The sequence below is a fragment of the Danaus plexippus genome (assembly GCF_018135715.1).
Source record: "Danaus plexippus chromosome 18 unlocalized genomic scaffold, MEX_DaPlex mxdp_35, whole genome shotgun sequence".
NCBI classification, from domain to species: Eukaryota; Metazoa; Arthropoda; class Insecta; order Lepidoptera; family Nymphalidae; genus Danaus; species Danaus plexippus.
In genome coordinates, this window is record NW_026869854.1 from 323,264 (window position 1) to 349,627 (window position 26,364).

General features: G+C 33.4%; 3 protein-coding genes across 9 annotated transcripts in view; 1 reads left to right on the forward strand and 2 right to left on the reverse strand.

The window, feature by feature from the left end:
• Window positions 1–3,758, reverse strand: part of LOC116772833 (sodium/potassium-transporting ATPase subunit alpha) — a 30,923-nt gene extending 27,165 nt beyond the window's left edge. For 2 of the 5 annotated variants that reach the window (XM_061528628.1, XM_032665103.2), the window contains exon 1: window positions 3,718–3,756. In XM_061528628.1, coding sequence (XP_061384612.1) covers window positions 3,718–3,741 — 24 coding nt within the window. In that variant the 5' untranslated portion in view covers window positions 3,742–3,756. Of the gene's footprint in view, window positions 1–3,717 lie in introns of all 5 variants that reach the window. The other 3 variants (XM_032665105.2, XM_032665106.2, XM_061528629.1) reach the window with 3 other exon arrangements.
• A 259-nt stretch (window positions 3,759–4,017) lies between these two features.
• On the forward strand, window positions 4,018–18,321 carry LOC116773345 (alpha-mannosidase 2). Of its 3 annotated transcripts, none has more exons than XM_032665783.2 (20): window positions 4,018–4,476; window positions 5,051–5,317; window positions 5,674–5,821; window positions 6,589–6,763; window positions 7,542–7,843; window positions 9,216–9,301; window positions 9,477–9,577; window positions 10,955–11,132; window positions 11,820–12,004; window positions 12,721–12,894; window positions 13,191–13,455; window positions 13,794–13,966; window positions 14,219–14,434; window positions 14,788–14,965; window positions 15,262–15,420; window positions 15,501–15,653; window positions 15,865–15,987; window positions 16,300–16,476; window positions 16,918–17,031; window positions 17,309–18,321. In XM_032665783.2, the coding sequence occupies exons 1-20, from the start codon at window positions 4,345–4,347 to the stop codon at window positions 17,465–17,467; spliced, it is 3,465 nt and encodes a 1,154-aa protein (XP_032521674.1). In that variant the 5' UTR covers window positions 4,018–4,344; the 3' UTR covers window positions 17,468–18,321. The 3 variants fall into 3 exon arrangements, with proteins under 3 accessions (XP_032521674.1, XP_032521675.1, XP_061384595.1); XM_032665784.2 differs by having other exon boundaries at window positions 5,084–5,317; XM_061528611.1 differs by having other exon boundaries at window positions 4,337–4,476; window positions 5,064–5,317.
• LOC116773346 (dihydroxyacetone phosphate acyltransferase) lies at window positions 18,317–25,483 on the reverse strand. Its single transcript, XM_032665785.2, has 11 exons — window positions 25,077–25,483; window positions 24,764–24,940; window positions 23,832–23,961; window positions 21,907–22,110; window positions 21,658–21,809; window positions 21,090–21,582; window positions 20,162–20,299; window positions 19,974–20,053; window positions 19,708–19,869; window positions 19,322–19,470; window positions 18,317–18,846 (listed from the first exon to the last, which is right to left on the reverse strand). Exons 1-11 carry the CDS (start codon window positions 25,257–25,259, stop codon window positions 18,702–18,704), a joined length of 2,013 nt encoding a protein of 670 aa, XP_032521676.2. The 5' UTR covers window positions 25,260–25,483; the 3' UTR covers window positions 18,317–18,701.
• Between the last annotated feature and the right edge of the window lie 881 nt (window positions 25,484–26,364).

A 26,364-nucleotide genomic window follows, 5' to 3' on the forward strand; every position in this document is an offset into this window, starting at 1 on the left:
TTCTCTCATCAGCTGCCGCATTTTTATTACACCAGACATTTAACTTTTATCGTTATTCCATAAGATATTCGCTTGCCAAGAAAATGCAAAAGGAAATAAAATCATAGCTGGATCGTGTGATAAAGAATTTAATTTCTTGAAACAATCTGACCTTATTTATTTATTAGCAAAATTTATAAAGTTCTTATCATAAAATATATTGAAAAGTTAAGGTCTTATCGACTCAATAGCACGCTATTTCAAATGTCATTCTTAACAGTACAACGCATTGCGGCGTTCAGTCGATCCTGAATAATATTCTCATATCAGACAGTTATATAATAATGAGCAACTTGGTACTGATTCGTGCCAAAACTGTTTAGAGATAAGCTTTGAATAATATTCAAATTAAAATGAAGATAACATATTAAATTTGACCATTAGACTCGACCGGTTTCAGTCTCCAACGGCTACCCACGACACTTTTATAAGGACACGCTCTCATTCCCGACATCCTACAGGAAGTGCGACCACTTGCGTCATAGAAAAAAACCGTGCTGGGCCAGACGAACCGTCAGACATAAACGTCTGTTCATAAAGAAATCTCAGAAATTAACGAATCATATATTTGGCGACCTTTGAATAATATTATAATTCGCAATTCGTTATTTAACATTGTAATAGTTAGCAAAAAATTGCATCAACTTTTTGATAAATTCATCATAGAGTATTCAATAATCTAGAGCCTCTTAATAATTTGTTTGTCATCATAAGCAATATGGAAATCAGAGAAACCATGGAAAAGTCCAAGTTGACCAAACAGTCCAATTCATCCTGTCAAATGATTCATACAATACTGGGCTGGGTTGCTAAGGTCGTGCTATTCACGTGTCGGCAATGATCTATATTGCATTGATCTATTCAGGCTATAGGACCTGGAAATGTGTTGATTCGTTCATTCACGTCATACCAACGCAAGTTAACTGTTTTCCAAGAATATAACAACATCAAAGTCTTTCATCACCAACAAAATTAATGGATGTATGTATATTTCTGATTTGATGGTTTCTTTTAATTTACATTGATGGATGCCATTCGTATATAGAAACGTATGTTTTAGTCTATATAACGTCTATTCCGTATGAACATGTATATGATAGAAATATTCAGGATTTATGATGATGATGATGGATACGTCCGCTATAAAATACAACCTACTCATTCCTATAGTATTTTTCCTACGATGAACGCGCCTGAGTAACCTTGGCGTAAGATGAACACGTCTTGGAGCCCGTCCTCTGAACAATTGCGGATGCGTTCAATTGTAGAGCTCGGTATCGAACAGCGATAAACACAGGGCAAGGCTGCACACGGTGTGCGAAGGTGCTCGGCTATTTTATGATAACTGTGACGTTAAATAAATATTTTTTATTCAATTATTTCTTGGTTTAAATTTTCAGTGTGTCTATGAAAAAAAAAACATAATTATCATCTCTTGAAACATATTATTAATGCCTTCCTATCAGTTATATATTTGAAATAAAAATATATATTATTATTGATATGGACCCCTAATAATTTAGGATTACACACTTCAAAAATGTGTTTTTAATTATAAAATACTACTACTTAGATTTTATATAATTCGTTTAATAAATACTTCCCACAAATATAAATCAAGTAAAAGGATAGCGAATAGTGAAGATCCATTAGGGAATCTGTGGTGAAAATAATTTATTAAGCAAAAGGCCGGGGCGTTAAAACGACCTTGCTCTGTCCTTGGAGAGGGTTGCGCTGTAAAACTCAATTCTTGAGGCAGTCGTAAAACTACGAACTATATACGAAAATTGGGACGAGACGAAATTGGAAGACATAGCTATGTTACCTACGTAATATACAGAGTGCTACATTTTATTTTCATATTTTATAGAAAGAAAAGATACTAAGAAAAACTAAACGAAATATTATATTCCGTCAATTCTTATTTAAAATACGTTCTTCAAAAGAAATACCATAACTTTTAAATGAGCAGATAAAAAAAAATTAACATCATTAATTTGTGACTAAAGCTGTTTGCTTATCTAAAATAAAATGTATTTATACGTAATTTAGATTTATTTATTTTAAAAGCTGGCTGAATAGATGTTAATTATCGAATACAGAGGATGTTGGTACAACTGATTGTATTAAAATGTATTAGTGTGTTATAAGCATATAGATGTTGGGGTAATAAAATTATATAATACTTTTTATATATAACATTGTTGGTTTTTGTAATAACTTATCTACAATTATTGAATGCAATACAAAAATCTATTTACTCAACGACTATACACTACTCAAAATTATTAACCAAATATCTTTTATAAATCTCATATAGGTACCAATATTAATATTGTTCTTAAAAGTAACATTATAATAGTTAATGTTATACTTTTTTTTCATAGTGAACAATGAAAAAGATTGAATGTGCTTATTCCTTTATATTTATTTAAAAAAAATATATTAAAAAAAGAAATAAAGATTAGACCATAAAGTTATATAAAATATAACAATAGTGTTTCAGTTTACATGAAATTGAATACTGTATCATGTTTTATGGCATTATTACTTCCATTAAAAATATTTATCAGAATGAGAACAAATAAAAGAATTGTCAGTGTTGCTGTGAAGGATATGCTAAATGATTTAATATGGCAAAATATCCTTCTAGAACTAGCTACACTGTAATTTCTATTCCCATGTATAAAATTAACTATATTTATTTATACATATATGACTATTCATATCATTAGACATAATCTCTAGTAGAAGAGTTGGTGCAAGATTGTTTTTCTCTGAGAACACCATGTATGTATGTATCTATGTTCTTTGAAAAACCTCATGTATCTTCTAGTACCCCCCATTTTATTACATCAATCAATTAGGTGAAATGTGTCCCTCAGCGCAGTTATCATGTAACAGGTGAAATAAAATAATTTCATTAAAATAATAGAGAAAATAGAAATGATCTTTAACATTTAGATACAAGAACTATAATAATAAAGAATTTTCTTGCTTTTTTCTTCTTCTTTTCATTTTAACAATCATTAAAAAAGTTCTAGAACTTAAAAATCCTAGATAAATCTCTTCCAAGTGGAATCTTATTCAAAATGATAGTCAAGACGGTTCATTAACATGATATTTATTGGAATTTTTAATTTCATACCAACATATTGATATTGAATTCAATACCTTGAATGAAATTGATTTGCTAGTTATAGGTGATGCTTATTGTGTTTGGTATTTGTTGTAGATAATATATTTGGTTTTGTTCTTTATAACAATTATAATGAAGATAGTTAAATTGTAATTATGGTCAATTTTCTTGAGAAATGTAACGAGTTTAAATTGTAAAAGAATACACCTCACGAACTCAAATTAGTAAAAAAATACAATATTAATCGTCTCAAAATGGGATTTAAACACACTTGTATATATTTTGATCAATGAGATTGAAATTTAAATTTACTTTACGTTATATTATGTACTTAGAGAACATTTAATATAGTGAAAATGCCGCTAAATGTAAATTCTTTCGAAGTCGTTACACAGGGCGTGGTCTAAATCGATTAACTTAATGAATACGCATTGCTGCGAGCTTTTATAAAGATATATAAATAAAGCTCAAGTCACGAATCGTAAGAAAACGATAGTTTAGTTAAATACATAGCGAAAACAAAATAAATTTGTACTTACATCAAGAGATTCCTTTGACGCCATTTTCACACACAAATATTTGACATTTCAACTGTTGTTGACATTTGTATCAATATTTTCCAAATCAATACAGTTACGATAATCGGATCCTTGTACTTGATTAAAAAATATAATTCCAAGTGTGTAGAATTTGTTTTACTTAATGAAACTTATCATGAATGAAACCAATTAATACACAAAATTAAATTACAAAAGTTATAATTATAAATAATATTTTTGAATAATTATATACATATTTTATTATCAAAGAAAAATAGCTGTCAAAGATGTGACAAGATAACAAAATTTAAGTGTAATGAGAGTCTTGTAAAGAAGTTGAAAATAAATATTAAGCCGAACACATACCTACAATTGTGAAAGTATCAACAATTTTTTCCAATTTCCGAATTCTGATATTAGTATTCGTGTAGCTTACGTGTAACAAGTGATAAAAATATTTGCTTCAGTGCACCAATTTATAAATTTTATCTATAAACATTCTTATAGGTGTAATTAACGATAATTTATTATATAATTTAGTTTAAAGTTGTAAACATTGATATTTAAATATAAAAAAATATATATGACATTTATATTTACGTTATAAGTGAAGCTACGAGTTACATTATGAGAATTAGAAGATTATCATATTTTTTTTGGGCAACTTGCATAGTAGCATTTATATTTATTTTATACGTGGTAACGGATCTTAGCTTCAAGCTGCCAAGCATAAAACCGGCTATGGTGGAGCTGGATGATGTGAGTATTTCTTTTTAAATAAAAATATACTTTATTCAAATATTATATTTGTGTTAGTAATACATTTGAAGCATCAAAGAATAAGAATTTTCAGTGTAATCAGTTGCTGCCATACTTTATAGCCAGTTTATACTTCTGACTCTGTGAATGTAAAAATTATCAAGTTACAGGAGAACAAATAATTCAGTAAAGTAATAGTTATTAATATATACTGTGATTGTAACAAGTATTTAAAATTATCTTGTTGATGTAATTAAACAGTGTTACATTTTTATAATATTTCTTTGTTATATAACTGTACTGTAAATATGTAAAATTGGCTCGAAATTACCTTTATATTGTAGTTAGTTCACTGATTTAATCATTAACTTACTGATGACTGATATAGAATGAAAACTTTGATTTTAATACACTATTATATTGGTATTGTCGGAATTTAGACGACAGTGGGCAATAAATAAATTGCATGCTACTTTACATAGAAAAGCCATAATTATAGTATATTCTAACAGTGATTAAGTAAATATTCTCATATAAACATAGCTGGACTATGTTGACGTTTTAATAATTTTAGAATAAATGGACAGCATTTGAATCAAAACTTCAGAAAATAGAGAAGGAGCTTGACCAACATCATGCCGTTGTTGGTGAGATTAAGAACGCCATGGATCAGATTGTGGAACAATCCCAAGAGTTTTACCCACCACAGAAGAGACCAAAGGAGCGCAAGGAAAGTAAAATACGAGAGTTCAAGGTTGTGGGAGATGAACCACCGAGAATGCATAAAAAGATTAACATGTCCTGTCCAGCCATACAGACCTCGGCTAAGTCTGATATACAGGTGTGTATTAGGGTTTATTTTAATTTTGATGCAAAAAAAATCTCCTATAAGAAAATGCCTTTATAATGTGATCGAGAATTTATGAAATTCACATGACAGAAGTCGCGGCCCAATAGCTTACTTTTAAAAGTAACTGGTATGCATTATTCTGAAGGTTGCAGATTTAGTTCTGTTCTATATATTGAGTATAATATTATATATAATAATTCTATAATTTGCTATAAGTAAAAACATGATTAGAGGAAGTGTAATTTAAAAATTTGTGTTTTTTTCATTTATAAATGAAATAAAATTAACTAAACAGTATTTCTCGTCAACGGTTTTCTTATACATGATGAAATTAATACAAATTTTAGATGCTCTCGATGTATGACCGAATCATGTTCGATAATGTTGATGGCGGAGTGTGGAAACAGGGCTGGAACATTGAATACAAGGATAACCAGTGGAGTAGCAAAAATAAGCTGAAGGTGTTCATTGTACCTCATTCACATAATGATCCTGGTGAGTGAATGAATGATTTGTAAAACAATAATATATAATAAAAACATGAACGAATGTCTATTAAGTAAATGATTTTGTTATATATGAGAAGTAAATTTAAAGAATAATCGTACAATGCTATATAAGGCGGGGTGACTGGTGAATGAATGAATGAATGAAAACTATATTATGAACATGAGTTAAAGTTTATTAAATGAACGTCATAATTAGAAAAAGTGAGATCTAAATTTAAAAATATGACCGAATGATTGAAGTATTTTTTTTGATGGATTGTAATTATATTATAAATAATATTATTATCAACTGATAATTTCAGACACTTGAAACTATCAGTATACTTATTCTAAGTTTGCATTTTCACACTATCTTCAAACCGTTGCTCGTTTTTTTTATTCAATAAGCTGCGCTAACACTATGATATGCGAGTTTAATTCATGAAAAACTTTCGACGTAGTGTATGTCGTGTGGCTATGCCAACTTAGACTAAGCATATTGGTAGAGAACATACTACTGACATAAATTAATTGAGTACTATAGTTATTTTTGTTTTATTTAAAAGTAAAAGAAAAAAAAACGGTTAAATTAATTAGGAACATAGACATTTTTTTATTAGTGAGTAGTTAGTGAGGTATAAAAAATTTTTGCCTATATCTTGTTAAACACACAAGTAGGTGAATAATGTCATCTTTACACATAAATAAGTCTTATTGACAAAATGGCGTAACATGCAGACGGGGTCACATCGAAAAAGTATGAATACCTTTCAGGTTGGTTGAAGACGTTTGAGAACTACTACAAGACTCAAACAAGAGCTATCTTCACTAACATGGTTGAAAAGCTGAATGAAGGGGTCGGAAGGAAGTTCATATGGGCGGAAGTGAGCTACCTCGCGCTCTGGTGGGCGAGTGACGCTACTGACAAAGAGAAACTTGCTTTCCAGAAGTAACATTATATTATTTATAAATAATTATTAAATCTATAAAATACGAAACACATTACATAAGCAAAACACAATTTTTATGTATATATTTTTTTAATTCATCAATGTCTACTTTGCCTTATTGTTGACGGGGATGTAAATTTTTTATAACGCATACAATGGCGTCGCTCTGATTCCTTATCGTGGGTCATGCATCAAACTCAATACGGACAGTTAGCTGTTTTTCATTCATATAGTTACCTTGAATTCTCGTGTGTGAAGGTTAATGAATAATTCACCGGAACGTGTGCTTATTTCACGGATCTAGTACTAAACCGCTGATAATTTCGTGTAACCTGAACAAAGTAATGTGACAAGACGAATAAATAGATTTTACAAAATCCACAACAGTATTTTCATATGGAATCTTCTAGAAAACGACATGCGAGTTGTGTTGTAATGATATTTTGTAACCAATAACGAATCTGACGTTTGAGCGGTTGTTGAACAACGAAATTCCATACGGAATTTGTTGAGATCGATGTGGTTCTAATAGTGCGTAAAAAAATATTTGGCTGTTTTAACATTATGACTATATTGAATGAGGGAGAAGAGAATCAAGATAAAAATATTTTTTTTTATAAAAAAGAATCAAATACCTTTACCAAAAATAGCGGAAATTTATTATAATTTTGCACTGTAATTTTTCATAGTTAATTGGCTTTTCGGCGAAGGGAATATTTTGGACTTACGCCGTGTAAGAAGTTCTATGACGTTCATACGAAAATTTAATTGTTTCAGATTACTTAAATCTGGACAGATTGAGATCGTAACAGGAGGATGGGTTATGAACGACGAGGCCAACTCACACTGGTTGTCGATAGTACAGCAACTGACTACGGGTCACCAGTGGCTGATGGATAACGTGGGATATATACCGAAAAACCATTGGTCGATTGACCCCTTCGGTTATTCTAGTACCCAGCCGTACCTGTTAAAACTGTCCGGTCTAGAAAACTCTGTGATACAAAGAGTACATTACAGGGTCAAGAAGGAACTCGCCATGAATAGACAATTGGAGTTTAAGTGGAGGCAGTTATGGGGTGAGGAATATAATTGACGTGTCGGTGTAAGGTTTCAAACTGAATTTACTCATGTTATGACGTGTCCAGTTAGTTTTATGTTACACGGACTACGTTTAAAACGATATTCCACCGACCTTGATAGTGAAAGGACTTCTGTATTGTTCACGTATATTATATGATAGGAAGATTTTTTTGCTTCACTAGTTATACGATTTTAAGATATTTTTTTGTGTTAAACAGACCATTTATATAAGAGACCAATAAAACAAATATCATCGTCCATAGAAGAGGGTCTTTAGTGGGAAATTTTGTGAAAACCTAGATGCTTCATACAATAGTAACTTAATTTTATTCCGCATACAAAAGTACTACTAGATAACATCTAATACAGCCAATGAAATAATCAGAGTCAATATTTTATCAAAACTCCGCTTGCACTCACCAATAAAAAAGTTATGCTATAAATTCTAAAACAGCTCCTTACAAGTAAAATCCTCTCAAAATCTCTAAATTTAACCCAATCTCCTTATAATTTCGTATTTGCTTCATTATGGATGACTAACCCTCCCATATGATACTTACGCCAAGCGCTACGCTTATCCTAAATTACATTTCTAGTAAGCATGCCTTTCAAAATTGTTGATATTGACAAAACTGAGGCTGCGATCTTTTGTTTGTTTTTTGTGTAGAACGTGTTTACTCCGACTGACGTTTTTCAAATACTTCTTGAGTTTTCTTTGAGTTTTTTTATTTGAGTATGTTTACGGTTGGTAGAATTAATCAATGTCCCAGTTGTTTTTTGTTCTGTATCCTAATTACGAGTTTGCGTTTAAACTAAACACAGACAGTCTCCAGTTTTTCATTCATATAATCTCACACGTGATTCTATCGACGCAAGTAAATGAAACTACTAATTGTCTGTTTTCATTATATGACAAAAACTCGTAGCTGGGACAGAGCCGGGTTCGTTTTGTTACTACTACTGATATATTAAATGCATGGTATTTGTTATACAAATTTTTCCAATGTCTTATCGAACTAAATAGCAATAAAAGCTAGTAATACATAAATACATAATTTATTAGTTACACGACAATCCATAAAAATAACAAATACAATATATTTTAACATTTTAGGTTGTTATTTTTTTACAAACCGTACAAACATAAGCATTTATATAATCTAATATATATATATATATTAGATTATATATATATAGGCTACATAAATACATAAATATAAATATATATATTTATGTACGTAGCCTATATAATCTATGAATAGGTAGTGATAGAATCATTAATTTATATAATTAAACAAAGTATGTTATTATGAATATTAGTGTTGCCAACCTTAAAAAAAAATCCTTAATACCTGTTTTTTTCTTCAGACGGTGTTGGTAAGACTGATATGTTCACTCACATGATGCCGTTCTACTCATACGACATCCCACACACATGCGGCCCTGATCCTAAGGTATTCTTATGTTAGTTTTAAATTACAGCCGCCCATACTAAAGTAATTATGTATTTTAATCTAATCTTATTTTATATCAGACATTTTTATTATAAAATGTTCATTGGAATATTGTATCTGAATGATTAAATAATATTATGTAGAAGTCACCTTTAAATTTTTTGACAATTGACAGATATGTTGCCAGTTCGACTTTAAAAGATTGCCAGGTAATGGCGTAACCTGTCCTTGGGGAATACCGCCGAGAAAGATTATACAGAAGAATGTTAACGAACGGTAATTAAAAAAAAAACATTTCCGTTATTTCATAATTAAATCAAACTATTATATGTATTATAATAACTAATAATAAATATGGAAGTTATTACACTAAAGAAATATAATAGGTTGTTCGGGAAGTTGTTTCGGTTTTTTATAGAAAGAGGATATAATTGTATTTTTTTTTAACCGCGGAGTTAGGGTTGGCACTTAAGCCACATAATAATCATTTTATGTTTGGGAGGTTATAGCCAGGCTTGTATGAAAACATCAATTGATTTTTCGCACTAGTTTTTGATCGGTGCTCTACTAAGTGTGGAGCAATAAGTACTTTACTACAAAATATAATAATGCTGTTCAAGCTACGAATAAATTAACCGATGTGTACGTGTTGATAAAATGCCAGGGCCGGAACTGGTTTGTAAAATTTAAGTTGAAAATGCACCCCGGTGTGGACGGGCGGTGTAAACTGATAGAGACGCGATAAGGACATTAGTTGATGCAAACTGACGAAAAATTCACGTAATACAAATGTTCAAGACCGCCGGCCATCACTTGCTGACTCGATAATTTGGTGCCACAAATTCGTACGCACAGATATTAGTGTCGTCGAGTTGAAGTCTGTATTTAGCGGCTCAAACGTCACGAAAAAGATCCATTTTGAAGCGCATTGGTACTGAGAACGAAAAATGGGTTGTATATAACAATGTCAAACGTGAGAAATGATGAAACAGAAAAAAAAACCGGGTCAAAGCATTTCGAGAACCGAATCCAACAAAAATGATGATGTTGTCTTTTGGGATATTACAGGAATAGTGTTTGAGCTTTTATCAATTAACTTTAACACGACAATCAATTCGGAAGTCTGCTGTTATCAGCTGGACAAATTGAATGATGGACTTTAATAGAATATACTAGAATTAATAAAAACAAAATGTATAGTGTTCTACCAAGATAACGCGAGACCTCATTTTTACATCTTGAGTCGGTCCGCCGTACTCAGCATATTTTTCAGATCTGAAGCTTTCGGATTATTATTTGTACCGGCCCCTGCTAAATTTTTTGGACGATAAAACCATTACTTGAAATGAATTCGTCAAAAATCATCTGGATAGTTTTTTGCCAGCTAAGACCAACATTTTGATATTCACGCACTGTCAAAAAGATGGCAAAGGTCAGAATGGCGAATATATAATTAACCAAAATATTTATTCGTTATGCGAAAATCGTCTTTCAATTTTACAAAAAAAAAAGGAATGAAATTACTCTCCGAAGAACCCAATATGTGAGTGGCTGCGATTAAATATCACTCCTTTCACCAATATTGCGCATTTATGTCATTGGATGTCATGTCTATTTAAATATTTCTTGTTTTAAAATGCTCATAATCTCCAGGTCGTCCATAATCCTGGACCAATGGCGGAAGAAGGCTCAGCTGTATAGAAGCAACGTCCTGCTGGTGCCGCTGGGAGATGACTTCAGATATGACCGCGCCAATGAATGGGACAACCAGTACTCCAACTACGACATGATCATCAGCCATATCAATGAGAACGACTCCTGGAATGCTGAGGTGGGGGACGAAGACGATCAGTACATATATATGTATATGTGTGTATGTGTGTGCGTGCGTGTGTGCGCTTGTGTATGTGTGTTTTTGTGTTATATACAATACATAATAGATGAACAGTACACTAAAACCAACAGTAATTAGTAAATACAGAGTAATTGTTAATAATATGTTTTTATAAAAATTCTTCCTAGGTAAGAAGCCATAGATCATACTGGTTTAGACCGAACTCGAGTATTGAAGCCTGTTACGCTGATTATTTTTCTGAGAATGATTTTATCTCCCGGACTTCTGATTTGATACACTACGAATTTTTTATGCATAGGCACTTTATGCGTAAGACATGGAAAGTCACTGCAGTATTGGAGTTGGCGACACCTTTTATAAAGTCGTATTTCATTCGCTTACTCCGAAAACTTTCTTTTTGTTAGATTCAAGTTCCAACAGCGTGAGCCGATCACTGTACACATCGAGACGAGCTGGCCTATCAGCAAACACTTCTTTAACATACATTCTGAGAATCATTGATAGTTTGAGTCTCTGTATATATTAACATGTTTACTTATCTGCCTCCACATGTTTATCTTCTGAGTTGCTTGACCTTATCGTGTTCCCGAGGTCGCTATTGTATTCGTATAACGCTGGACGTGGTGTATTTATTTTTGATTTCCTATGATGTAATACATCCAGGTACAATTCGGCACTCTATCAGACTACTTCAAGGCGTTGCACGAGGAGGTGAAGCTGTCAGACTTCCCGGTGCTCTCCGGAGACTTCTTCACGTACGCCGACCGCAACCAGCACTATTGGAGCGGATACTACACCTCGCGACCCTTCTACAAGAGAATGGATAGAGTGCTACTGGCCTATGTCAGGTAAAAATACTTACATCACAGAAACCAACAAAATCTTAAAGAATGTTTTGTATCGCCTTGATAGTATAACTGAGGAGTTGTAACTTAGTTCAACCGTTTTTATTTTCAGATTTTTCCCACTTCATATAAAGCTATCGTCCTTAGCATTCAAATATACCTGATTAAAGTGGAGTAACTTCATTTGATATCAACTTAATCCGTTGACTGTCACCATTTTTTTCTTTTATATCTTCTATCCAAGTAATAGAATAACGAGTAAAATTATATTTTAAAAAAATATCAGAATACTTAGTGTAATGTATATGTATAGCTAACCTCTAGTAGGGAGCTACTGTCTGACGCAGTGACTACATTAAAACTAAATAAATAAATAAAATATTAATGTTAGTTTTAAATTTTACAATCGCTTTTTTTTAACGCCTCTGGTGGTATAAGCGGTACATATAACAAAGTCATGTTTTTTTTAAATTAATATTTATCTATCCGAATGTGTGTTCCGGACAATCTCTAAAATGCCTGCAACGATTTTGTCGCGACTTTCACACGCAGATATTTTATATTCCACGGAATAACTCAGGCTACTTTTACTTATTTTTTTTATTAAAAGAAATAATTAAAAATACAAGTATTCCAGTGGAGGGAGTTACGGGCACATCTAGTGTATAGGATTCGTCGTTGCTTTTGCACGTGGTCAAACTAAGCCTCAATTGTACCAGGGCGGCGGAAACAATCAGCATGCAAGTGTTCCTGTCGTCATCGACCAGGCAGCTGGTGTCTCTGCAGCTGGAGGAGCGCGTGGACGCCGCACGGAGAGCCCTGGCGCTGTTCCAACATCACGACGGAGTCACCGGCACAGAGAGGGACGAGGTGCGAGAGGACTACGCCAAGAAGTTAGTAGCATGCAACATATCATAACACACACACACACACACACATATATGTGTGTGTGTGTGTATCATAACAGGTATTCATATGAACAAAATAGCTGTAATTACAAAATATTAGTATTGGGGGAATGATATTGACGCAATCCTTACATCTTAGCTATAGAGTTTGGATTTAATTTATTTTTAAAACGAAATATTGAAAAATAAGTGATAATTATTAGTAAAACAAAAAATATTATCAATATTAAAATTTCTTTACGTTTCCGAAAACTGTATATTAAATGATATAAACTCTTCAGATTGTTACAAGCTATAAAGTACTGTCAGTCGGCGATCCAGCAGTCCGCCTACCACCTGCTGCGGGAGCCGGTCCTCAAGGACCAGAAACAGGAGGATGTTTATTTCGACGTGGACGACATCTGGCGGAGACATGACGAGATACCTTCTAGAATAACCATCACCTTGGACGCGATGTTCCCTTCTAGAAGAATAGTGCTCTACAACGCGTTACCGTTCAGAAGATACGAAGTCCTAACGCTGATCGTCTCGTCACCACATGTTGAGGTAAGCACGTACATTATGGAATTATATTCGTTGTTTATTTTATTATAAGTTTTTTGTTTGAGTTTGGGTCACAGTTTGAGTTTCTCTCATGAAATAGGTCTCAAAACGAATTTTCTTATCTTATATATCCAAAGTGTATTTTCTATTTCAAATATTGCAGTAACTTATAATTGTTTCCTATCATACCTTTCTACATTATCCTGAATAATTTTAGCATTTTGCTTACACGTACCTACATACAGCCCTAAAAAAAAATCTTTGTTACATGTTTTTCTATAAAGCCAAACAAGAATATAAACGACGACACTGGATATTAAACAGCCATACTATTTCTGCAGGTGTTCGACCAGGAAGGTTCGCCCCTGATGTCGCAGGTGTCCCCGGTGGTGGCGGGCGAGCGACGCCTGGGCTTCGCTGCCAACAAGTTCCAGCTATCGTTCCCCGTCAGCGTGGGCTCCCTGGGCCTGGCCGTCTACAGCGTGGCCTTGAGAGACGCCGCCTCCATCAACAAGTACTACACATTTATAATTTTAATATTACGACCTTTGGGAATTTAATTAACAATAGATCCGTTACTCTAGCTACTCTTACATATTAAAGAAGATATTGAAGTACCCGCATTTGTGGGCAAATAATAAGTATTTAATATAATTTTAGGCTTAATTCTGTAATACTTCTATACTAATACACTGTGGTAACAGTATATATCTATATATGCAAGTATCTCATATATCCCGATGCTGCTAGTATCCTATGTATCCAGATACACGTCGTACTCCCACGTGCGTATCTACAACGCGGACTACTGGTCGGTGGACCTGCCGAGGATGTTCGCAGTGGAGCAGCCGGCCGGTCGCCTGGCCGATGATGTCACACTCCGTGCCAACAACACGCGCCTCGTTGTCACCAAGGACGGACTACTGAAGGCTCTGGTGGGGCCGAACGGACGGACCACGCCCATACACATGGACTTCGTACAGTAAGACGCAATTTTTTTTCTAATATTGTGACTTTTATTTAGTCTATTAAATTTGTATTTTTGACTGTCGTGAGACTAGACTGTGTTTCAAGGAAATCTTTCAATAATATTTTCATACTATTAACTATTGATCCGACTAAAAGTATATAACGAACATGGTTAATTCGAAAGGACGAAAATTTTAATTAATTTTTATGACTATATTTATTAATTATAAAGTATAACACCGGGCATACTAACCTTTTTTCGGAGATTAATTGTAACAAAAACGCAAACAGTTTAAAAATAACATTCGTAGTAGTTTTATATTCAGTATATAAGCACACCATAGTAATATATACTGTCTCTTATAGATACGACACCCAGAAAACTCCTGATAACAACAGCGGCGCGTACCTGTTCATGCCGGCGGGACCCGCGACGGACCTCAACACGGACCCCTACCCTGAGATAGTGATCATAGAGGGACCCTACAAGGCCACCGTGTACACGGGACTCGTGGGTCCAAAGGAGGCCGAGATAGTCCTGGCTGTGAGTCTGTGATTAACAAATCATTTGATTTTTTTTTAATATGAAATTGGATCACGCGTGTCTATGGTCCATCTCGATGAGTAGAAATGTAGCTAATGGTAACGCGCCAACTCAGACAATCATATTCATTAATGTCATGAAGAAGTCCAACTTGCAAGTAAAACCTTTCATGTAAGATCCGTCTCCTGCCGTAGTCCAGTATAAAGCCAGCGCTGGTCTCATTTAATATTATAAAACCCTCTTAATCTTAATTCCAATAAACACTTTAATTGTTATTACCTATATCTTGTTCCCAGATGTCAGTGTACACCAACCCGTCGTTGGGTCACAGCGAGGTGGAGCTGGACAACACCTTCCAGCTGGACCAGGCGGTCGACGACCTGGAACTGGCGATAAGACTCTCCACTAACATTAAGAACGGAGACACCTTCTACACGGACCTCAACGGAATGCAGGTACATATAAACATTAATGAGATGTAATCCTTTCGCCAGTATTCATTTAATTGATAATTAATCAAAATATATTGACACAGATGATACGGCGACGGTACTTCGATAAACTTCCCCTGCAAGCGAACTTCTACCCTCTGCCGGCGGCGGCCTACATCGAGGACGCTGCGACCAGGCTGACAGTAGTGACGTCCACACCGCTCGGCACCGCCGCCCTGCAACCCGGACAGATAGAGGTGATGCAAAGGAATAAGTCGCGTACACAAACTCGCACCTGTACCCGCTACATAGAAAGCTATGTGATGTTAGAGATAAAAATGGAGTAACTAAAATAAAAGAACAGAAGGAGTGTTGTTACATCATTTGAAAACTTGCAACGTGACGACGATTACAAATAAGTTTATACGAATATATCGGGTTGACGTGTGAATGTATGTCTGTCACCAGATAATGCAGGACCGTCGGCTGAGTCGCGACGACAACCGCGGCGTGAACCAGGGCGTCCTCGACAACGTGCGCACAAGACACGTGTTCAGGGTCATCGTAGAACACTCGCAACCCAACTGCCAGGTGAGGAGCTTTAAATATATGTACTACCATAAAAAAAAAAAATTATTTAAATGTATAGGTTTAAGATTTTTTCATGAATGCATATATATATCGTGTTGAGGTGTTGAATGCGAAGCAACTCGCAAAACGCACACACACAAACACGTTCACAAACACACTCACGCACACAGACGCATCCACGCTCATATGGACGTGCACGCCACGCCCATGCACACACACACATGGTCAAAACGCAGTTTATCCATATATAGATTTGATTGAATATTATATAATAGATGTTGTTTGTTATATAAAGTCGTATTATATCGTCAGTCTACAGCCGCGGACCGTACTAGCGGGCACCTGTCTCTGGGCGCGGCGGTGTCTCAGCGGACGCTACAGCAGCCCCTGGTGGTGATGCAGTTCACATCCGAGGAGGTTCCCCCCACCGCAGCGCCCCCGCACGGCGCCGCCGACGTCGAACTGGCCTCTATACGACCAGCTCGAGGGGTACGAAGATATATTTATATGCATATGTCGGCATACCTATTGTAGGATAATGAAGCGTCAAATAAGCAAGCTCTCGCAGCAGCGACAAACTCTGCAAGTCGTCCTCCTGGTCCATATTCACGCCGGGCTTAATAATTTTAGATATTAACAAATCTTCAGAATTGCTTTCAATTTGAAGACTGACTCTTGATGTCCATAAAAATATATTTTCTATAAAAATATTAGTATTTTTCGATGATAAAATATACAAAGATAGAGAGATTTTCTATTTTCCCGCTGAACCTCTGACAGCAGTCACGTGACTGATATGACGTCACTAACCGCTAAACATTGATCCATGGAGCGTCGTGAAAAATTGTAATATATTAAAGCCCGTAATAAAATTTTAATAAAAAAACCCATAGTTTTCTTTAGATAATAATATTTTTTCATTGTTTATAGATGAAGGACGGCTCTAAACTGCAAGGTGTTGGGGCGACGTTCAGACGACTACATTTTGACAGCTGCTATGGAAATGACATCGTCAGCAAATGGTACCGCGTAGGAGACGGACAGGTAACGAAAATACTCACAGATTATATTAATATTACTAAAATAAATATAAACAAATATCTTAATAGTTCTATATGCGCTTTTTTCCTTAAACTGATATTTCTTTTAATTCTTTCTTTTAAATCCTTTTCATACTTAGAAGGTATGTTTATTTTATAACCAAGTTAAATCTTTTCCAAGCTATTACGACCGATAAATCGGAACTATGTGGACATTTAAATTTCAGTCGAATAGCAAAATATCATTTTTTTTATTTCATATTTCCAAACTATAATTCCAGATCTCACTCAACGATATGTTTGAAGTCCAACCTGACAAAGTGTTCGAAAGTTCACTGACCTTCAACACCATAGGGAATCCCATCCCCGACGGCATCCTGACGTTATGTCCCATGGAAGTGAGATCGGTATTCATCAATCAGACCATAAAACACGGGTGAATGAACCTCGCTATGGTGTTTGTTCTATAAACACTTGTGTGTATTTATTTGTGATGATTCTCATCGAGTCCTTAAAAGTCACTTAACATAATTATTTCGTACAAACCGAATTTTTAGAATAATTTTATATGACGTGTAATTTAATTTATATATTATTATTATAAATAACAATTTTCACTCTACATAGCTTGATCTAATATAAGTACTTACCGCAGCACCAATTACAGATTAATTTAAATATCACCCATAAATAATCCGTTTATTTTTTATAAATAGCGCCATCTGTGTACAAGAAGTATAACTAACGGCAGTATTTATTTAACAGTTTTGAAAAACCAACTCCATTATTTAAATGATTGTTCCCAATGAGTTGTATCGAGTAACGTAAACATTTTGTTCCCGTGTAACATTCGTCGAGTTTCTAATCTCGTCTCATACTATAACGCACAATAATTCTGTATATTCAATGTATGTATGTTTGTCCTATACTCGTGTAGCTAGATGTAGCGTGGAAAATATTAAATCGCATTGATATATCACTAAGCGTAGTAGAAACCGTTTCTTACATTATTTCAAACTTTCTATCGACTGTATAGGAATTATTTTAATAATTGCAATATCAACATTCCTATGTTTATTTTATATATTTTTCGATGTTTCCTATTTATGTAAATTTGTATATATTTGTTGGAGAAATATTGTTTCATCGGAGTGCTGTACATACTGAAGTGTGTCCGACTTCGTTTTTAGATCCGAAAATAAAGAAATAGATTTTAAGTCAGACACGAACGTGTTTTTAATGTCCTTAATATAGTTATCAGTGTTATTGGATGAATAAAATGTCCGAAATAATATTCTCCTATTTTATTAGCTTATAAACTAATCAACACATAACTACATACATAACAAAACGTGAAAATGGCAAACAGAATTTATCACAGCTTGTATTTTAATAATCATATAATTAATTCCCATAATAAATAAATTTGTGTGATCCTACAGAACAATTACGGTATATCTTACTTGTAAATATTAATTAAAATTCTATACCCTTTAAAAACTGTCTATGGAGCAATCTTGCCCAATACATCAAGTCAGCATATTATATAGTCTATGATTAGCTAAAATAATAATCTATGTATACAATACAAATACTTAGAAAATGCTTTACTACTAGAACCTTGAATACTAAAAGTAATAGATTAAAATATATTATTGTATTAATAAGACTAATTTACAGTTTGGATTTCGGTGTGTCCTGGTTCAATATAACCGAGTTGTTTGTGCCACATTCTATGTTAATATTTGGCAGAATTGACGTCACTAATCGATGGCATTCCTCCATTTTGTTACCGACAACCTCGTACGTCACTTGTTTCCTGAAAAATATATTTTTTTCCTTATATTTGAATTCTAATTTAAAAATATATTTTCTCTTTGTAAACGTACAGTTACTTGTTGTAAATGTAAAATCGCTAAGCATATTCATGGAACACATATCGTTTTGTCTCTTCGGGACTTTCATAATATATGTACAGATATATTCATATAATGGTTACAATTCCGTCTTCACTCTATTAATAAGATAATGCTTTGTACGGTAATATATGAAGAAATCTATTAAATTTTGTACTTCTTCATCCCCATTACTAAATTCGTTGTAAATGACAAATATTTATATTAAGGATTTTTTATTGTGCGACATAAATATTTATCGTACAACTTCATTATAATCGCTTTATCCAATAACTTATCCGTCTTTTATATACTATATATTTAGGGCACATTTCATACTCTTGTTATCTATATCATGTATGTGTCACCTCCACATCCCCTCCCCCCACCCCGCCTTACCCTCTGCTCCTGATGAGCGCTCCCTCGTCAGCGAGTCCTCTGAGACAGCGAGAGATAGCGTCCAGACTCAGGCAGTAGGGATGCGCCCGGGACTCCTCTACAACAGCCTGGACACGTTTCAGCGCCTGACTCTCCGGACACTTCACCACCTGAAGGAAGATACAAATATAATGAGTCTTAAGTATCAATCTGACACTAACGATATATGGTATTGTTTTGTTGACCATCTGAATAGTAAATAATTTCTCACAATTAATAATATATATATGCATATATAAATATATGATTTTAATAGATTATCTGTTCCCATACTGGCAACACTCGCCAAAATGGTTTGGTAATAAAAAAGTATATTATTATTCGTGTAGTATAAATGATAAAATGACCTTCATCATGTGTTCAGCACATATCCTCATGGTGTGTAACGAACTGAGTGTCGCTGACTGTAGCAGGTCTCCGAGTGCGGTCGGGGCAGTCGCCTCCAATAGGCCTGCGCCCTCACGCAGGGCTTCGCCCTTCACCAGGAACTGAACACTTGAAGAAAATACCTGAACCATAGATTGTTTTAATAAATAAAGTGGATAATATGCTTACACAACATTAACTATAGTACAAATTAATTTACATTTTAATTGCATTTGGAAAAACTTACTCTGTCTTCCGATTCCTCCATATAAAAGAACTCGTATTTTAATAATCTCCGGATTTGACGATACTCAGCCAACAGCTCCTCTAAGAACAGACATACCATACAATAAGACGACATTCGAGTTGAATTTTTTTCAATGTATTTTATTACACATGAAATGAGGGTAGTTGGAAATATTTTATGAATGATACCTCTATATACAGGTCGTCTTCTTACTATGAGGTATATAAGCGCCGGTGGTAGGAGGTAATGCAGCACAGGGTTCATGTACAGCTGGAGTTCTATAATGGGCAGAGCATTCACCATCGTTTCAGCCTTCAAGAGATGACCTGGAAATATTACAACCACCATTATTATATTCGACAAAATCTTACCTCATTTCTTACAAATTTCAAATAAACCAAACAGTTTTGTTTGCTATTAATGTCTTTATAAGATGAATAATGAATATATAAATTTTTATTTAAGATTTTGTTTATTATCTGTATTACTTATATTATTTTTAAATCTTTTATCAAATAGTACAGTATGGAAGACTTTACAATATTTGAATTTTACAGATAAGCTGACGATAAAATCCTATATTTACTATATAATTACTCAGTTTTCTTAAACCTAAGCTTTGTTATAAGGAACACAGCCTGTTTTAGGAGCTCAAAACAATATTTCTTTACATTGCAACCTTGACTCTTGGAGTATAATCTATATTATTACTATTGAATGTTCGCTATAAAATGTGAATTCATGATATAAAAGGCTTGGATTTCCTATATGGCATAATTACAACAATTAAAATCTATGTTATCTCTGAGATAAGATTATTTTTTTGCAAGATAATATATTGAAGAATTTATTGAAACTTCACTATAATATAGATGGTATACACGTCAGAACAACGTATAAGACAAAAACTCTGTGAAGTTATCTTGGGATCACAGCATAATAGCAATATTTGTATGCCGTCACGTGATATAAGATATGGAGCTGTCAGAACCACATACCAAACGCCGATGAAGTCCAAAAGTCAAAATAATATAACCCCGAGCATTTGGTGCCGTAATTATTAGTACGATTTTTTTTTTAATACGTTTGTTTGTAAGAAATCAAAAGTTATCTCACCCTTCATCTTGTTCTGAACATCCGGACTGACGTCCATCAGAGCGCTGGAGACGAGTTTCAGCTTGTTATCTCTGTCGATTCTTATCAAATTCTTGTGAACCACTAATATCCTCTCCATGTTATTCTTGAGATCGTTTTCGAATACAGTAGCACCCAGGTTTCTCAACACCTGGATCAGCCAGTCCAGTTTGACCAACACCTGGGCCAGCTCCAGAGGTTCGTTCCTTACCAAGCTCTCCATCAACACAACGGCCACTAAATTGGAAATGGTCACAACCGTGCACTTCTGCTGCTGTGTGATCACATAGTTGGCCACATCCTGTATCCTCGTCATCTGTTCCTTGGTAATCTGCTGAAGTTCCGTCGGTTTCAACATCTCTTTGGTCAATCCGTCCTGGTCTCCCAAATATTCCTTTAAAGATATCGGTTCGCCGACGTTCACGTATATATTACCGTAGTGGTCGTTCAGCTTGTGCAATGATTTGATCAGTCCCTGGAATTAATGAGACATAGTCTAAATCCATAGGTATTAAATAATTGTACGTTAACCAGTAGCTCAATGTCATACTCCAGTGGATTCCTTAGGCTTTGGCACTCCCAGATGTTCGTACGCGAACAACTTCTGCTCCATAATGCGGTCGTAGCTGATGTTGACCGGCACCAGCGTCACATCGGTACACTCGCGACTGAAGTACGGCGCCAGAGACATAGACAACATACCTTGAATGTTAAACAAAATAAAGAATATTCAAATCCATCTTTGTATATAGATTAATAGCCCATTTATATTATAGCCCATTTAATTCAATATTCTTACCATACTTGGGCGGAAGGCTCTTATTGCTTCTACTTCTGGTACCTTCTAGAAAAAATTCTACAGGCGCGTGATATGATGCCACCAAGGCTCGCACGTATCGTCGCAAAGCGGCCGCGTACAGCGGAGCGCCCGCCAAGGTACGGCGAATATAAAAAGCTCCAGTTTCACGCATGCTTTGTCCAACAACCGCCATTGACGCGAAATCTGATCGAATATTACGAGAAAAAGGTCACAAATTACGTTTTGAAGTGTGTATATCATGAGTAGGGCTTTACAAGCTTAGACTTGATGTTTCAAGGTTTTTAATTTAAACTAGTCGACTATTCAACTACATACTGAGGTTATAAATAAAAATTAAACGTCCGTAAAAATGCGAGCTTGTACTAGAAACTTAAACTTGTGTCATAATACCAAGTTATGTTAAAGCGTCTTAAGAGTTAAGAGAGAGAGACAAAGTTATAGTGATCAAACATTGTTTCTATTAAAATACAATATAATTTTTATGAATATTAATAAATTAATACATTAAAACTATATTCCTTTCATGCGATTCCAATGAGTGAAAACTTGGAGAAACGAGTGGAAAACGTTGAATACAATATTACTTTACAGCGATAAATGTTTTGTAGAAAAAAAGCTTAACTTACAATAATTATTATAAAATGGAAACGGCCATTGCGACGGGGACTATTAGCGACACCATTTATTTGAGTTTTTGGCGCGCTTTTCGATAAATACTTGCTTGCATATTAATATAGTAATCAAACTTGTTACATTACACATGATTTCGTATTTTACTTTATTATTTACACATTTTTAAAATCAGATATTTATTTCTATATTTATATTGTTTTCAATGATTAAATCGATTACTTAAATATGTAAAAGTTTCCAAATATTCAAAAACCTAAAAATTAATCTGATACAGAATAATTATTGTTAATTCATATTGCAGTGGTATATAACACATAAACTTCCGTAACGACTCCGTTTTTTACTTTTATTTTATACTGCTCTTTTGGTAGTTATAGAAATATTGTTAATAAAATTTCCTTTACAATAGTAGCCTTCGAGTATTCGTATAAACTTTAATGGTATTAAGAATATAAACAAATAAATTGACTGACGTCTGACATTAAGGAAAAAAAACTACAACTGAAGCATTTTTTGTAAGCACTAAATAGGATACATATGTTGTATAGAAGAATTAATTTTTAGTTAATTTAATATAAGAGTTATAATAAGAATTAAATTCGGATTATATATCTATTTATATTGAAAATATCACACACACCGAGGAATTTATAAGAAAGTTTCATTAATTTTAAAGTGTACATAATGATAATAATTTTTAAAAAAAGAATAATGCATATTTATAGTATAGAAATTTTTTTTTAATCATGCGGCACGGCCGCGGCAAACCGAAAACTAATATTGAAATTATTTACAAGGCCGTTAGTAACACATAAATTTATATTTCTTGTAGCTATTTGTTCTAATCGGACACACAAAATGTACGTCACAGCTCAAGGTTATACCTTTAATAGTTACACATTGTATAACCGGCATGACTAATGTATTACATTTGCCATTAACAAGGATTTTATGATAACGACATCTATTAATATTAACATTTTTAACAGGATACAACACAAGCCATAGACTACGATTTCTATTTTTAAAATATTTATCCGCCATCACGGCGTCCATTGATAAATATCACAACTAATCATTAATACGCAGATAAAATCCTGTATCTGTTGAAAAATAGCTAGATGAATAAATAATACTTTAAGACAAAGATAGATAAGTAAATAAGCAACCAAGTCTTTTAAGTGTTATAAAATTTTACATGGTTTGTTTTATATTTGTATACAAGATCTTATAAATTATGTTTTATTCATTATTTGTATATATAATCTCACCCATGCCCGCAGCAACGGCAGGAAGATCAATATCATAATGGTAGCAAAGGTATGTCATGAGACAAAAATCTGCATAACTCCTATGAGTGGGCAGAAACAGTACTGGATTCATTCCCATTGTTGATTTTAACTGTGAACAAACAATGTTACGTCTAGTGTTTAATATGTTCGCTAATGTGTTGTAATTAGTTAAATAAATATTTGTTAATGTAGATTCCTATTTGCATTTATCTACATACTATCTATGCATATTTGATTTTAAGTTTTATATACAAATGTTTTACATTTGAAAATATGAAATGAAGCATTTTTGGTGCTATCATATCCTCTGACATTCAGCGAAAGTCGATCAAACATTCCAACAATTTCCTTATCAAGAAATTTTCAAAAACAGATAACAAATGTAAGGTATCACACATGGATTCAGGCGCCATTCAAACAGCAATAATTTAATTCATAAATTAATTTATGCCATCAATTAACACAAACACTTCCTTACTAAGTAACTTCCTTACTAAATAAGTACTTAGTATTATTTTTTATATCATTGTAGTATGTTAATTAAGTACATTTTTAATTATATTAAACTAGAAATATAGTAAGTTTATTTATTTTACACTTTGAGAACTCCTTCTCATAAGCATTAAGGAATTTTTTATGGCTACCTTCATCCACCTGCAACATTATAAAGAGAAAACCGATATGCTATATCCATGAAAGATCCCATGTTGCTCCTCTCAAGGAGACATTTTACAGACATCATGTTTGGGAAGAAAAATCTTTTCGCAAAAAATATCTAATTAAATCATACAATATTTTTTATTACCAGTAATATCTGTAGTATATATTAGGACTTTTTAGTATATCTCATAGGATTCAACATTTTAAATCGCAAACCATAGTATTTTAGAAAAACCGAACATATTACTCACCTTTAATACAGCTGATTCATTTACAAATACTCCTATTTTCATCATAAAGCAGATCTTCAGGAACACGACCCCCATCCACCTTACCACATGCATTTTCTTATCCATTGCCATTTCATCTAAATATTCCCATATTTCCTTTTTCAACTTCTCTTTAGAAACACCACTTTCATTACTTTCCTATCAAAAACATGTATAGTATTATATACAACAAAATATCTTATTGCTTATAAAAGACTAGAATGAAGGCTAAACCCTCAGTAAAAGTCTTCGTATAACAATGTATTTTTTAATTCATAAGTAAAGGAGTTCTTACCGCTTCTATAATTGCATCAATATAGACAGAGTTCGCGACCACATTTTTTAAGTCTTGCGGTGAACAAGGTTTTTCAAAATGTAATGTCTTGGTCGGTTCCCATGATCTGCTCATAAATTTTATTATTCCGAATTGTGTATTACGCGGCTTTAATATATCAATGAAATTTACACTTAAATTCATTTTATTAATTGTAAAATTATCTACAATATATTAAATAGTATTACAAAATGTTTTACACGAAAATAATTATAATTTTATGACACAAAATAAGAAAAAAATGGGATTAGAAATAAAGTTTCAAATTAAATTATTGCGGCACTTCATACACAATCATAATCTAAAGTGCGGAAAAAAAATTCGCAAGCACACTCCATGGCCTTTCAGCTGTCACTATTAAGTATTATGTTAACTTGTTTGTTCTTGCTTGTTGCCAGTGGAATGTCAACTTTCCGTAAAATCAAGGATTTGACACTTAGATGTAATAATCAGATAAATATGATAAAAACTTAAGACAACAAATCATTTGGGGAAATAAAAACGAGTTGCTATAATTTTCTTATAACTAAATAGTATTTTAGTTTTCAATTATTTAGTACATATTTCAAAACTAAAAATAATGGGGATGCCAGGTCCTAGTTTGAAACATAAAATATCAATGAATGCATATTCCATAGGTGTCATGTTAAAAAAAAAAAATAAAAGCAATTTTTCATAAAATAGCAAAACTAAGTTTAATTTTTTTTAGAATTAAAATTTGGAAATTTAACAGAAGAATATAAATGAAAGAAACATATTAATGTAAAAAAGTGTGGTGCTCGAAATTACTACCCCACTCGTTAAGGCATGTGGGCAAGAGTGCACAATTCTATACCCTTTAGTGACTTTAGGCTGAAATACATCGAAAAGAATACTCTTTCCAACAGTGTACACTTGCCTCACATAACAAGATACTTATGAGAGTTACATTAGCTTCAATTTTTTTTTAAAAGTCACCCTCATATTTATAGAAATATACTAGCTGTTACCCGCGACTCCGTCTGCCTAAGAAAAATAATAAGAATCTATGACAAAACTTTAAAGCCCCGTATGCGCCCTGCCTCCCACTCGCGCGTTATAATTTCGGGATCTTCAAAAAAAGTACCCTAAGTTACTTTTTATTACATCAGCTACCTGCCAATATGCCTCGTTAAATGCGGTTCAGCCATTTTAGATATTAGCCGAAACTATTCTATTGAATTATTGGGAAATTTCTTTAGTTTTCAGTATAAATGCAGTCGTTTTGTTT

Bases quoted from the DNA above. Each gene is read 5' to 3' on its own strand.
- LOC116773345 (XM_032665783.2), top strand. From the start codon at position 4,345: ATGAGAATTAGAAGATTATCATATTTTTTTTGGGCAACTTGCATAGTA. The intron at 11,133-11,819 runs GTGGGGGACGAA...TAATACATCCAG, and splicing joins ACGACTCCTGGAATGCTGAG to GTACAATTCGGCACTCTATC. The intron at 13,456-13,793 runs GTAAGCACGTAC...CTATTTCTGCAG, and splicing joins TCTCGTCACCACATGTTGAG to GTGTTCGACCAGGAAGGTTC.
- LOC116773346 (XM_032665785.2), bottom strand. From the start codon at position 25,259: ATGAATTTAAGTGTAAATTTCATTGATATATTAAAGCCGCGTAATACA. The intron at 21,583-21,657 runs GTATGACATTGA...CATTAATTCCAG, and splicing joins AGCCTAAGGAATCCACTGGA to GGACTGATCAAATCATTGCA. The intron at 19,471-19,707 runs GTCATTTTATCA...ATCTTCCTTCAG, and splicing joins GTGCTGAACACATGATGAAG to GTGGTGAAGTGTCCGGAGAG.